This window comes from Pristiophorus japonicus, chromosome 16 (assembly GCF_044704955.1).
Source record: "Pristiophorus japonicus isolate sPriJap1 chromosome 16, sPriJap1.hap1, whole genome shotgun sequence".
NCBI classification, from domain to species: Eukaryota; Metazoa; Chordata; class Chondrichthyes; family Pristiophoridae; genus Pristiophorus; species Pristiophorus japonicus.
The window spans coordinates 103,392,951-103,406,600 of record NC_091992.1 but is presented as its reverse complement, the minus strand read 5'-3'; the positions used below and the strand labels follow the sequence as shown (position 1 = coordinate 103,406,600).

Here is a 13,650-nt window from a genome sequence, read left to right as displayed (position 1 = left end):
TGGACAGGCTAATGGGACTCAAGGTTGATAAGTCCCCTGGTCCTGATGAAATGCATCCCAGGGTATTAAAAGAGATGGTGGAAGTTATAGCAGATGCATTCGTTATAATCTACCAAAATTCTCTGGACTCTGGGGAGGTACCAGCGGATTGGAAAGCAGCTAATGTAATGCCTCTGTTTAAAAAAGGGGGCAGACAAAAGGCAGGTAACTATAGGCCGGTTAGTTTAACATCTGTAGTGGGGAAAATGCTTGAAACTATCATTAAGGAAGAAATAGCGGGACATCTAGATAGGAATAGCGCAATCAAGCAGACGCAGCATGGATTCATGAAGGGGAAATCATGTTTAACTAGTTTACTGGAATTCTTTGAGGATATAATGAGCATGGTGGATAGAGGTGTACCGATGGATGTGGTGTATTTAGATTTCCAAAAGGCATTCGATAAGGTGCCACACAAAAGGTTACTGCAGAAGATAGAGGTACGCAGAGTCAGAGGAAATTTATTAGCATGGATAGAGAATTGGCTGGCGAATAGAAAGCAGAGAGTCGGGATAAATGGGTCCTTTTCTGGTTGGAAATCAGTGGTTAGTGGTGTGCCACAGGGATCGGTGCTGGGACCTCAACTGTTTACAATATACATAGATGACCTGGAAGAGGGGACAGAGTGTAGTGTAACAAAATTTGCAGATGACACAAAGATTAGTGGGAAAGCGGGTTGTGTAGAGGACAGAGAGAGGCTGCAAAGAGATTTAGATAGGTTAAGCGAATGGGCTAAGGTTTGGCAGATGGAATACAATGTCGGAAAGTGTGAGGTCATCCACCTTGGGGATAAAAAAAACAGTAAAAGGGAATATTATTTGAATGGGGAGAAATTACAACATGCTGAGGTGCAGAGGGACCTGGGGGTCCTTGTGCATGAAACTTGTGCATGAATCCCAAAAAGTTAGTTTGCAGGTGCAGCAGGTAATCAGGAAGGCGGATGGAATGTTGGCCTTCATTGCGAGAGGGATGGAGTACAAAAGCAGGGAGGTCCTGCTGCAACTGTATAGGGTATTGGTAAGGCCGCACCTGGAGTACTGCGTGCAGTTTTGGTCACCTTACTTAAGGAAGGATATACTGGCTTTGGAGGGGGTACAGACACGATTCACTAGGCTGATTCCGGAGATGAGGGGGTTACCTTATGATGATAGATTGAGTAGACTGGGTCTTTACTCGCTGGAATTCAGAAGGATGAGGGGTGATCTTATAGAAACATTTAAAATCATGAAAGGGATAGACAAGATAGAGCGGAGAGGTTGTTTCCACTGGTCGGGGAGACTAGAACTAGGGGGCACAGCCTCAAAATACGGGGGAGCCAATTTAAAACCGAGTTGAGAAGGAATTTCTTCTCCCAGAGGGTTGTGAATCTGTGGAATTCTCTGCCCAAGGAAGCAGTTGAGGCTAGCTCATTGAATGTATTCAAGTCACAGATAGATAGATTTTTAACCAATAAGGGAAATTAAGGGTTACGGGGAGCGGGCGGGTAAGTGGAGCTGAGTCCACGGCCAGATCAGCCATGATCTTATTGAATGGTGGAGCAGGCTCGAGGGGCTAGATGGCCTACTCCTGTTCCTAATTCTTATGATCTTATGTTCTTATTTCTAACAAAAGTTCATAAAAGATTGGGATTGTTAATTAAATTTATTAAAATAATATAATTGATCAATACTGTTTATTCTTTAACCAAGAGAAAACTTGAACCATTAAAATAAAAACTGTCACAGATAGTTCTGAATGAATGGTGAAAGGAGGACAGAATAGCGAGATAATTTTATTGCTGGCATTCGGGGAGGTCAGCTCCAAAGTAAACTTCCTTTGCTAATGGGGCTTATAAAGATTATTTTTTTCTACAAATTTGATTTCATTTGCTAAATCAGAAAGCTTCAGTTATCCACACACAGAGCAGAGAGATTAACATTTAAAGCAGGAAGAGCTTTAAGAATAATAATAGGAGAGGTGATGCAATAGCGCAAATTTTCCCGAGTACACACTGGTGGCAGGACAGATTCATTGCTCTCAGCATTGTACTCGGAAAATTACCCCAAATTATAATGTGGGATCCCCAGTCCATCAAATAAACTGAAAATACATGTAATAGTATTTAGGACATTTTCTGGCTGTGTATTTCTATTTCGTGGAAAACACCAATCCTCTATTTTCTCATGCTCACAATTGTTTCAAATGATAATGCAATTACAATGGAGAGCCAATTAATCCCAAACCAACACATCATTCATTATGAAAATCTTAGCATCCAAAAGCTTAAGTCAAATGCAGCAGGAATCTGCAAACTCATATATCGGGCATCTTTCAATTGCCTGAAGCAGAGGACAATGCAATAAGTTAGATCTTACTAGAGGAATAAGAGCTTGGCCAGCTTGAGACGAGTCCTAGTGAACTGACACCCCAGGACGGTGATGGCTTGGTGTTCGTCAGACCTGGCGGAGGCCGAGTGTTTTTGGATCCTAGCGGCACTTTCCACAATTCATGCGATAGTGATGCTTGACTTTGAGCAATGGGTCCAGGTGACCAAGTGGATTTGTCTGTCAGTTTAGCTGAAATACAAGAAAAATATATTCCTCCTTAGACAAAGAGCATCAGGTTAATCAAACTTATTTATTTCAATTTCAGGTACATCACCTCTTCAAAACATTTGGAGTTCTACATTTGTAAATACTATTGCCCTTATTTTAGAGCATCTTTACATTCATTTACCCTTTGAGCACCAAAAGTCCTTTTCAATCTCAAAATACAAAGCTCCTTCAGCACAAGCTTTGTCTGCATATTTTTATTGAAGAAGAAGAAGAAATATACATAACCACAGAACATATTCTGATATACATCACAGAATGTTACTGTAATCCAAAGTGTTCAAAAAGCAGCTGGTAGTTTAGTGTGGCTTTTGCAGGTGATCAATTCAAAGACTCAAACTCCCATTATCGCTAATAGGGCAGATATCATCATTGAACCAATGTAAAAATTCAGACTTGTCCACTTTTCCATCAACAATGTGTCATCCTGAGAAACTTTATGATGTGGAATGCTTAAATTAATATGTTGCTGCATATATCAGGAGATATTTCTGGGCAAGTTAAATTGAGTGAGGAAGAAGTTTTCAGATTTATTCAACTTTCCACAAAAAATAAAGATTGTCTGAATCAAAATGCTAGAATATAGGCTGGCACACAAGCGAAGTCTCCACAGACAAAGGCCCCTTGGAAAAGGGTACATATGCATACTTCCAAGTTGTTCCCATGTCTTCAAATTAACAACTCTGGTCACTAAATCCAAATGGTCCAAAATGAAGATTTACCTGAATAATGGACCAGCTCAAACTTTTCTGCCAATCTTTACAAGAGAATGCATTATTTTGCGGCACTATTTCTCCCTGTAAACCTTGGAGAAAAGCCAGTGAACTGCAACACATTTCATGAAAACACCCAGATTTCTTGGTACAAATTATAGTGTTTCAAGGTCTCTTAAAATGCTATATTCTCTGATTCCATGAGACTTTCTGAAAACTGTACAAAACAATGAGGGTGAAAAGTAGACAACTGTACACACCGAGCATAGCTACTCATAACCACATCTGAAAACATGATGGGGCTGATTTTACACAATCAGGTGCTCAGTTTGGAGCCACATCGGCAATGAGTGTATACCAGGAATTCACACACGCATTTTTAGACAGCTTGCAGCCAAATCTCCAAAATGTACTCCTGTGGACGAAGCTATCATGGTCGTGGTGCATATAGGTACCAACGATATAGGTAAAAACAGGATGAGGTCCTACGAGATGAATTTAGGGAGCTAGGAGTTAAATTAAAAAGTAGGACCTCAAAAGTAGTGATCTCAGGATTGTTACCAGTGCCACGTGCTAGTCAGAGTAGGAATCGCAGGATAGCTTAGATGAATACGTGGCTTGAGCAGTGGTGCATAAGGGAGGGATTCAAATTCCTGGGGCATTGGAACCGGTTCTGGGAGAGGTGGGACCAGTACAAACCGGACGGTCTGCACCTAGACAGGACCGGAACCAATGTCCGAGGGGGAGTGTTTGCTCGTGCTGTTGGGGAGGAGTTAAACTAATATGGCAGGGGGATGGGAACCTATGCAGGGAGACAAAGGGAAATAAAATGGAGTCAGAAGCAAAAGATAGAAAGAAGAATAGTCAAAGTGGAGGGCAGAGAAACCCAAGGCAAAAAACAAAAAGGGCCACATTACAGCAAAATTCTAAAGAGGCAAAGTGTGTTAAAAAGACAAGCCTGAAGTCTCTGTGCCTCAATGCGAGGAGTATTCGGAATAAGGTGGCTGAATTAACTGCATAGATAGCAGTTAATGGAGACGATGTGATTAACATCACGGAGACATGGCTCCAGGGGGACCAAGGCTGGGAACTCAACATCCAGGGTATTCAACATTTAGGAAGCATAGACAGAAAGGAAAAGGAAGCAGGGTGGAGTTGCTGGTTAAAGATGAAATTAATGCAATTGTCAGGAAGGACATTAGTTTGGATGATGTGGAATCAGTATGGGTGGAGCTACGGAATACCAAAGGGCAGAAAACGCTAGTGGGAGTTGTGTACAGGCCACCAAATAGTAGTAATGAGGTTGGGGACGGAATCAAAGAAGAAATAATGGAGGCGTGCAATAAAGGTGATCATGGGCGACTTTTATCTACATATTTATTGGACTAACCTAACTGGTAGCAATGCAGTGGAGGAGGATTTCCTGGAGTGTATTACGGATGGTTTTCTGGACCAATATGTCGAGGAACCAACCAGAGAGCTGGCCATCCTAGACTGGGTGATGTATAATGAGAAGGACTAATTAGCAATTTTGTTGTGCGAGGCCCCTTGGGGAAGAGTGACCATAATATGATAGAATTCCTTATTAAGATGGAGAGTGACAAAGTAAATTCGGAAACTAGGGTCCTGAACTTAAAGAAAGGTAACTTCGACGGTATGAGGCGTGAATTGGCTAGAATAGACTGGCAAAGGATTCTTAAAGGGTTGACAGTGGATAAGCAATGATAAACATTTAAAGATCACATGGATGAACTTCAGCAATTGTACATCCCTGTCTGGAGTAAAAATAAAACGGGGAAGGTGGCTCAACTTTGGCTAACAAGGGAAATTAAGGATAGCGTTAAAGCCAAGGAAGAGGCATATAAATTGGCTAAAAAAAAAAACCTGAGGACTGGGAGAAATTTAGAATTCAACAGAGGACTACTAAGGGTTTAATTAAGAGGGGGAAAATCGAGTACGAGAGGAAGCTAGCAGGAAACATAAAAACTGACTGCAAAAGCTTCTATAAATGTGTGAAGAGAAAATGATTAGTGAAGACAAACGTAGGTCCCTTGCAGTCGGATTCAGGTGAATTTATAATGGGGAACAAAGAAATGGCAGACCAAATGAACAAATACTTCGGTTCGGTCACCACGAAGGAAGACACAAATAACCTTCCGAATGGGGACAGTGGATCTAGTGAGAAGGAGGAATTGAAGGATATCCTTATTAGGCAGGAAATTGTGTTAGGGAAATTGATGGGATTGAAGGCCGATAAATCCCCGGGGCCTGATAGTCTGCATCCCAAAGTACTTAAGGAAGTGGCCCTCAAAATAGTGGATGCATTGGTGATCATTTTTCAACAGTCTATCGACTCTGGATCCGTTCCTATGGACTGGAGGGTAGCTAATGTAACACCACTTTTTAAAAAAAGGAGGGTGAGAGAAAACGGGTAATTGTAGACCAGTTAGCCTGACATCAGTAGTGGGGAAAATGTTGGAATCAATCATTAAGGATGAAATAGCAGCGCATTTGGAAAGCAGTGACAGGATCGGACCAAGTCAGCATAGATTTACGAAAGGGAAATCATGCTTGACGAATCTTCTGGAGTTTTTTGAGAATGTAACTAGCAGAGTGGACAAGGGAGAACCAGTGGATGTGATATATTTGGACTTTCAAAAGGCTTTTGACAAGATCCCGCACAAGAGATTGGTGTGCAAAATCAAAGCGCATGGTATTGGGGGTAATGTACTGATGTGGATAGAAAATTGGTTGGCAGACAGGAAGCAGAGAGTCGGGATAAACGGGTCCTTTTCAGAATGGCAGGCAGTGACTAGTGGAGTGCCGCAGGGCTCAGTGCTGGGACCCCAGCTCTTTACAATATACATTAACGATTTAGATGAAGGAATTGAGTGTAATATCTCCAAGTTTGCGGATGACACTAAACTGGGTGGCGGTGTGAGCTGTGAGGAGGACGCTAAGAGGCTGCAGGGTGACTTGGACAGGTTAGGTGAGTGGGCAAATGCATGGCAGATGCAGTGTAATGTGGATAAATGTGAGGTTATCCATTTTGGGGGCAAAAATACAAAGGCAGAATATTATCTGAATGGCAGATTAAGAAAAGGGGAGGTGCAACGAGACCTGGGTGTCATGGTTCATCAGTCACAAAGTGGACATGCAGGTATAGCAGGCGGTAAATAAGGCAAATGGTATGTTGGCCTTCAGTGCTAGGGGATTTGAATATCGGAGCAGGTGGGTCTTACTGCAATTGTTCAGGGCCTTCGTGAGGCCTCACCTGGAATATTGTGTTCAGTTTTGGTCTCCTAATCTGAGGAAGGACGTTCTTGCTATTGAGGGAGTGCAGCGAAAGTTCACCAGACTGATTCCAGAGATGGCTGGACTGTCATATGAGGAGAGACTGGATCAACTGGGCCTTTATTCACTGGAGTTTAGAAGGATAAGAGGGGATCTCATAGAAACGTATAAGATTCTGACAGGACTGGACAGGTTAGATGCGGGAAGAATGTTCCCGATGTTGGGGAAGTCCAGAACCAGGGGACATAGTCTTAGGATAAGGGGTAGGCCATTTAGGACTGAGATGAGGAGAAACTTCATCACTCAGAGAGTTGTTAACCTGTGGAATTCCCTGTCGCAGAGAGTTGTTGATGTTCATTGGATATATTTAAGAGGGAGTTAGATATGGCCCTTATGGCTAAGGGGATCAAGGGGTATGGAGAGAAAGCAGGAAAGGAGTACTGAAGGAATGATCAGCCATGATCTTATTGAATGGCGGTGCAGGCTCGGAGGGCCGAATGGCCTACCCCTGCACCTATTTTCTATGTTTCTATCGACAATGAGCACAATTTCATAGAATTGGCCCTTATATGCCCTTCAAAATGTAGCCGGGGCTTTGGTGCATTCCAATGCCTTCCTTTCACAAATCAACAATTTGCTCTTGTATGTGCTCTACCCAACTTAATATTCCAATGGAAGGTTCTACAAATATTATCCTTGACCCTCAAATAGTTCAGTCTAACTCCAGAAAAACTTTAGCCTTACAACATAAGCTATTCAATCTGAACAAATCACAATGATTTAACTGATTTTGTTTGGAGTCTGTTCCACATTCCTAGAGACAAGAGAGAACATACACGCACATGAAAAAGAATGAGCAGCGCAAAAGAACAACAGCTCAAGTGCAAAAGCATACAAGAAGCACAAGATGGGGGTGAGAGTTTGAGGGGAATAAGAATGAGAGAGGGAGCTCAAGCCTGCGAGAGGAAGACAGCAAGCATATGATGAGATGGAAAATGCGCGAGAGCAAATGTGCATTGGAGAACATCAGGTTGTAAAGAGCTGTGAGTGGCTGGGGGAGGAAAGCACAGAGAGAAAAGGGATAGGGGCTGCATTGACAAAAATATATTCATTTCCCCAAAATAATTTCTATATTTATTTGTTTCAGTGCATCAATGTAAAGATTTGTTATTGTGTTAAGCCTCAGAGGAAATACAAACCAGCAGAAATACCACCTGACACCTACGCAGCCATTCTTCATATGTGGCTGACTTGGCAAAAAACATTACCAGGCTGAAAAAACACCAGTTAATTCCTCAAGTTTTTTTTCGATAAATATGTTTACTTGCCTCTTCTCCATATGTCACAGATCACCAAGTTAAAATGACTAGATCTGGTATTTGTCCACAATGTTTATGAGCAAAGATTAATGCAAGGAATTAATTTAACACACAGAATCTGACATTACAGCACAGGAGGAAGCCATTTGACTTCATTGTGCTTATGCCCTCATCACCTTTTCAAATACTTATCCAAATTTCATTGAAATGATGTTATAGTCTCTGCATCTATAATACCCATTTGCACTAAAGCATCCCATGCTGCAATAGCCTTACAATGAATCGACAGCACAGAAACAGGCCATTCAGCCCAACTGGTCTAAGCCGGTGTTGACATTCCAGATGAGCCTCCTCCCACCCCGTCCCCGTATCGCTCCATTCCTTTCTCCCTCATGTCTGCATCAAGTTTCCTCTTAAATGCATCAATGCTAACTGCTTCAACCACTCTACATTGCAGTGAGTTCCACATTCTCACCAACCTCTGTGTAAAGAAATTGCTCCGAAATATTGTATTTGATTAATTAGTGCTATCATATATTTATGGCCCTTGCTCTGGACTCACCCACAAGTGGAAACAGTTTCACTAAAGCCATCCCATTGAATCTCTTCATAATTTTAAAGGACTGCCATCATGTTTCTTCTTGGTCTCTATTTTAGAAGAGGCCCAGTTTACTCAATCTTTGTTTTTTAGTTAAATCCTGAATCTAAGCCCCCTTTGTTAATGATTTGTCAACCAGTGAAAGCAATCTTTATATTTACCATCTCAAAACCTCATAATTTTCAAAACTCTATTCGATTCCACCATCCCCAAACTTTCTCTAGCTCGTAATAACAGTTCCAATGTTTGCAGCCTTTCTTCATATCGATAAACTCTCATTACTAAGAAATGCCAGTGAATCTTCACTGTAGCCTTTCTATGGCTCAAGTATCCTTCCAATAATGGGGTGACCAGATCTGGATGCAATGTGCCAATTGTGGCCTAACAAATAGCTTACACAAATTTAACAGAACTTCTTCAGTTTTATATTCATGCCGCTTTGCTGTCTCATCCTGACTGCCACGGTTAACAATTTATGTATCAAAATGCTGAAATCTTTCCATTCCTCTACTGTTAAGAATCTTACTGCTTATGGTATACTTGCTTTCACTGTTCTCTTTCCCAAAATGTAATATTTTACATTTCTCTGCATTGAATTGCATCTGCTACCTGTCTGCCCACTCTGCTAACCTATTTGCATTTACATTTCAGGCCAGTGACCCTTCGTCAGAACTGGCCATGGAGTCATCTTATTACTTGATAGCTGGAAATGTTGCTAGAAAAGCTCCCATCACAAAGCTGTTCACTTCCAAGCTCAGAAGTTGTTGCTTACTGCATTTGGAAGACAGATGGAGTTTTATGCAGGTTGCAAGTGTTTGCAGCAAATTCTCTTTCCAATGTCACCCCATTGGAATAACTCTCACCACTGACAGATTGCTTCTGTCATCTCAAGTTCACCTACCATCTATTACATCAGCATCAGTACCCTTGAAACTATCTCACCGTGGTCCTCAGAATCCCACCACGATCAGCCCCAACACCAGCAGCACCAGGCACACCAACACTACCAACCTTCTCCGCAATCAACTGATGCTGCACAGGTCGCAGGTCATCAGCACCCGACTGCATTGCTGCCCGGGACGCCAGGGATGGCCTCACCATGGTCAGACTTACTTACCCCACACCAACCCCATAAAGCATCCCTACAATGCCCAAGCCATTCCTTTCACACTCATCATCATTGCAGGGGGTACTGTTATGTCTTACCATTCACTGCAACTCAGTAAGTCACTTCCAAAGATACATACAGATCTATCCAAGAACAGTGTTCAAAATAAAGGTCTCAATGTTTTTTACCTCATTAACAGAAACTTTACATGAACACTGCATAAAACACCCAAGTGGCTACCCTTGCGTCTTGTTAGTTGGTATGATTGGACTAGGATGAGGGCGAGTGTGAGGAGTGGCTAGTAAGATGGGGAAGTGATAATGTAGATAGAGAGGGATGGGTGGAGTTGCAAGGTAAGTTCAAGTGAGTAAGGATGTGCAGTAGGGTAGGGAAGGCAGAGTGATAGGGATTTGATGAGTGGCACAGCAGGATAAGGTTGAGTGTGGCTTTGCAGTAATGTTTTGTGATCTACTGAGATCATTGAAAGGTTTGCACCACTGCAGCCTGGTCCTCCTGACAACATCCCGGCTCGTGTCCTCCTGTGTCATGTGCAACTAGGCATGGTTGGTCTCCAAGGGAGGTCTCTTCCGCACAATGAAAGGGAAGACAACCTCCCTGCATGCTGTGACTTCCTCTGTATGCCACGGGAGAGCCTGGGTGCTGCCCTGCACCTCTATGCAGTGTTTGCAGCACCTCAATGCTGTAGATCACTGACGGCACAAATGTCAAAATAAATTTGTGCATGGTCCCTTTAAGGAAATCGACTGATGACGTGTCATCAAATGACATCATAAGATCTGCTTTCTTCAATTGGCCGGCAAACATGCTGGTCGGGCTTAACAAGCCCAAGCAAGGGAAAATCATTTTGGACAGGGAGCTGCCACCACTGACCTTGCCTGCCACAGACCACCGAGGTTGGTAAAATCCAGCCCTTTGTCTCTTGGTTGCAAAAGTTTCAAGATGGTCAGATTCTAAACTAAATAGGTTTCTAACCCTGGAATTAAAATTAATTTCCTTTATGAATATGTGAAGAATAGCAAAGTGACAATTGCTATGTGATTAATGAATGGAATAAAAAGGCTGCTTGCAAATTTGGTAGCTATGATCGGTCTCTGAAAGTATTTATCTGCATTTCAGTAAACGAGCATATAGGACCAAATAGGTTTAGAAGTAGAAAGTGCAGTTCACAATTTTAATTAGGAGTTTCTTATTATTATTTAGATTTACAAATGAAAAGGGTCACTTTCAGCAAGATACCAGAGGGTCTGTAGAACCATACTCTGGCATCGATTACTGTATTCTGAAGAGAAAAGGAAAAAAGCATGCAAGCATCCAACGGGAGGAAAACAATCCATAATACGTTTGACAAATGTCAAGAACAATGTTACCTTAAATCAAAACAGTAATTTAGAAGAATTTAGATAAATTAGAATTTTTAATGCTCTGCACTGGCCTCTCCATAAACACTATGTTCATGATGTGGACAGGAAGAAAGAGGAAATTAAACAGCTCCCAATCACACAAAATATGAGGAATATTTTTAAAGAACCAATTAAATGAATCCACAGTATGCAAAATTGTCCATTTGCTGTTCTATTAAATTCCACCAGGCATTTTATAGGCCCATTTTCTGTATGAATCAGCAAACCAATTTCTGCTTTTTTAACCCATTTTTAGACTGTTACAATCCTGATTTTTTCTTATTAGGAACTATAGTATGGTCAGCATGGAAGCAGAAGGACCCCTACCTGCAGTATTAGGTGCAGATGTAGAGCTGCTGAAAGAGCTAGTGTAGCCAGAGGCACTGAAGGACCAGGCACTAGATGAAGGCAGCGTGGCATTCTGAGATGATGTTGGGGATGATCCTGTATAAACAGCAAAAAAGCAACTAAGGAAATGGAAAATGACTTAAATTAAATCTTAAAATGATTACCGTTTGTTGTATTATGCAGTGAAAGGCTTGAGAAAAACAAAGGAATGGAGAAGGATGATTTTCAATGATCACATATCATTGTCTAAAATTCAATTCTCTCAATTCCTAGGAATGCAAAGCTTTAAGGATATTTGAATTCAGCCACATCTCTTTCGTGTTTGTGAAAATGCAGAATAGTATCATAAACTACTCAATCCATTCTATTTCTCTAAACTGCTACCGAAAACCTGCAATGCCTACCTGTCAAAGACCTATGTAAAAGAATTGAAAAATCAATTCCTAATGTATTCTGGTTTGTAGGAAATACTCAGCTATTCAGAATTAGTTGTTGCTCTTTGAAATTTTCTGTGTAGACGAAGATACAAAGAATTCTGCACAAAGGAAAAGAGCAAGAGAGTAGTAAAGGCCAACTCAAGACATTGTCACCATATGGAAATAATACAAAACTGAGCAAGGAACAAGGCAGAACAGCACAGAGTCGGGGTAGCAAGAGTAACAGTGTGTGTAAGGGACAGGCAACCTTATTGTAACAGCCTCCGAGACCAAGCATTTATGTATTCCTGCAACATGAATGGTTTTATACGTATCTCATCAAAGAACACAAGAAATAGGAGCAGGAGTAGGCCATATGCCCCCTCGAGCCTGCTCTGCCATTAAATAAGATTATGGTTGATCTTCTACCTCAACTCCACTTTCCTGCCATGTAGCACAAATAAATCTAGAATCCATAGGTATAGCTAAGTAGTCATATGACCGAGGAGCTCCAATGCTGTGCTTCATGGTGTTGTGTACAGGTTTTCACACAGGCAAACTTAAAGCTCCAGTTTCTTCAGCACATTTGAAAATTAGTGATATCCTTATACATGAACACATTTTAGACATAAATCCATTTGTATGCAGATTACTTCAGCACAATGGAGTCAACCTTCAAAGTGCATTTACCAACTACGACCAGATACATTTTATAGTTTTCAAACCTGGTTTAATAAAATGGCCAACTGAAATATTTACATTTCAAAAGTAAACAAATTTCAGAAAAAAAGGAACTGTTTGATGTACACTTATGTTGTGCACTTAGACTTCTTTCCCTATAAATAAAACATTTGTTTTACAATTTTTTTCTTAAGGGATACAAAAGATAGTTTCCTTGTGCAAATTATTTTAATTTGGATAGTCTGCTTTGTGTACCACACTTCAACCCTATTCTGTCTTACCTCCACTCCTGTCCCTGAGCAGGTAGCGATCCACATCCCGGATAGTAGTATTAATGGAAGGTCCACTGGGGACACTTCCAGGTGTAACATTAGGGTCAGTCTCAGGGTCGATATTCTGTAGTCCTTTCCATGGCTCCCCAGGACGAAACTCTTTAGTAGTTAGGAAGTAGGCAGTAGAACAGTAAATCACTATTAGTAGTTTTGTAGTCATACATATTAAAACTATTGTTTAATTATAGAGAAATTTTGTCCAAAGTTTAAAAAAGAAATGAAATGCTACGCTAATAAAATTGATTTGACAATCTAATATTTGTGTTTACTGATTTTTTTTTTTTATTCCCGCACTTCCTGAAGGCGCTGGCTCCTTGCTGGGGGTATGGTCTAAAAGCCGCCTGCTACCCTTCGGCACTTCAACCAAGTGACTGTTATTTACATGAGCCTTGACGGTGAATGTCAACAGGTCATTTAAACGCAGAGGGCATCAAAGCCAAGCCTGATTCTGTCCCCTCCCCACCCCCTAATGTCCATATAAAGAGTTACAACCAGCAGGGATCACTGGATAGTGATCAGGAGAAAGAGCTCCTGCTGATTTCCCAATCCTTGAACAGGAGAACTGAAGATAACTGCCACCCCAGCTGAGATCAGCTAACTCAACGTAGACCGGGGATTGAACCTGCGGCTGTCCTAGCTTGTATTGCTCAGCTGCTCATGAAGTCACTATGTAAACCGGTTAAGCCGGGTGAGTAGCCCAATAATCTCATTTTGAAATACTATGTAATATAGTTCTGACTAGTTATACATACAAAACAAAGTAATAGTTATTCTTTTGAATAAGGCTGTC

General features: G+C 41.4%; 1 protein-coding gene across 14 annotated transcripts in view; it reads right to left on the bottom strand.

Annotated features, from left to right (window-relative positions):
* The window catches only part of tnrc6c1 (trinucleotide repeat containing adaptor 6C1), a 173,978-nt gene that overhangs the window by 6,971 nt on the left and 153,357 nt on the right, over window positions 1-13,650 (bottom strand). For 9 of the 14 annotated variants that reach the window (XM_070857623.1, XM_070857632.1, XM_070857625.1 and 6 more), the window contains 3 exons: window positions 12,810-12,959; window positions 11,411-11,527; window positions 2,394-2,594 (listed from right to left, as the gene is read on the bottom strand). In XM_070857623.1, coding sequence (XP_070713724.1) covers window positions 2,394-2,594; window positions 11,411-11,527; window positions 12,810-12,959 — 468 coding nt within the window. Of the gene's footprint in view, window positions 1-2,393; window positions 2,595-11,410; window positions 11,528-11,864; window positions 11,967-12,809; window positions 12,960-13,650 lie in introns of those variants that run through there. The other 5 variants (XM_070857629.1, XM_070857636.1, XM_070857630.1 and 2 more) reach the window with 3 other exon arrangements.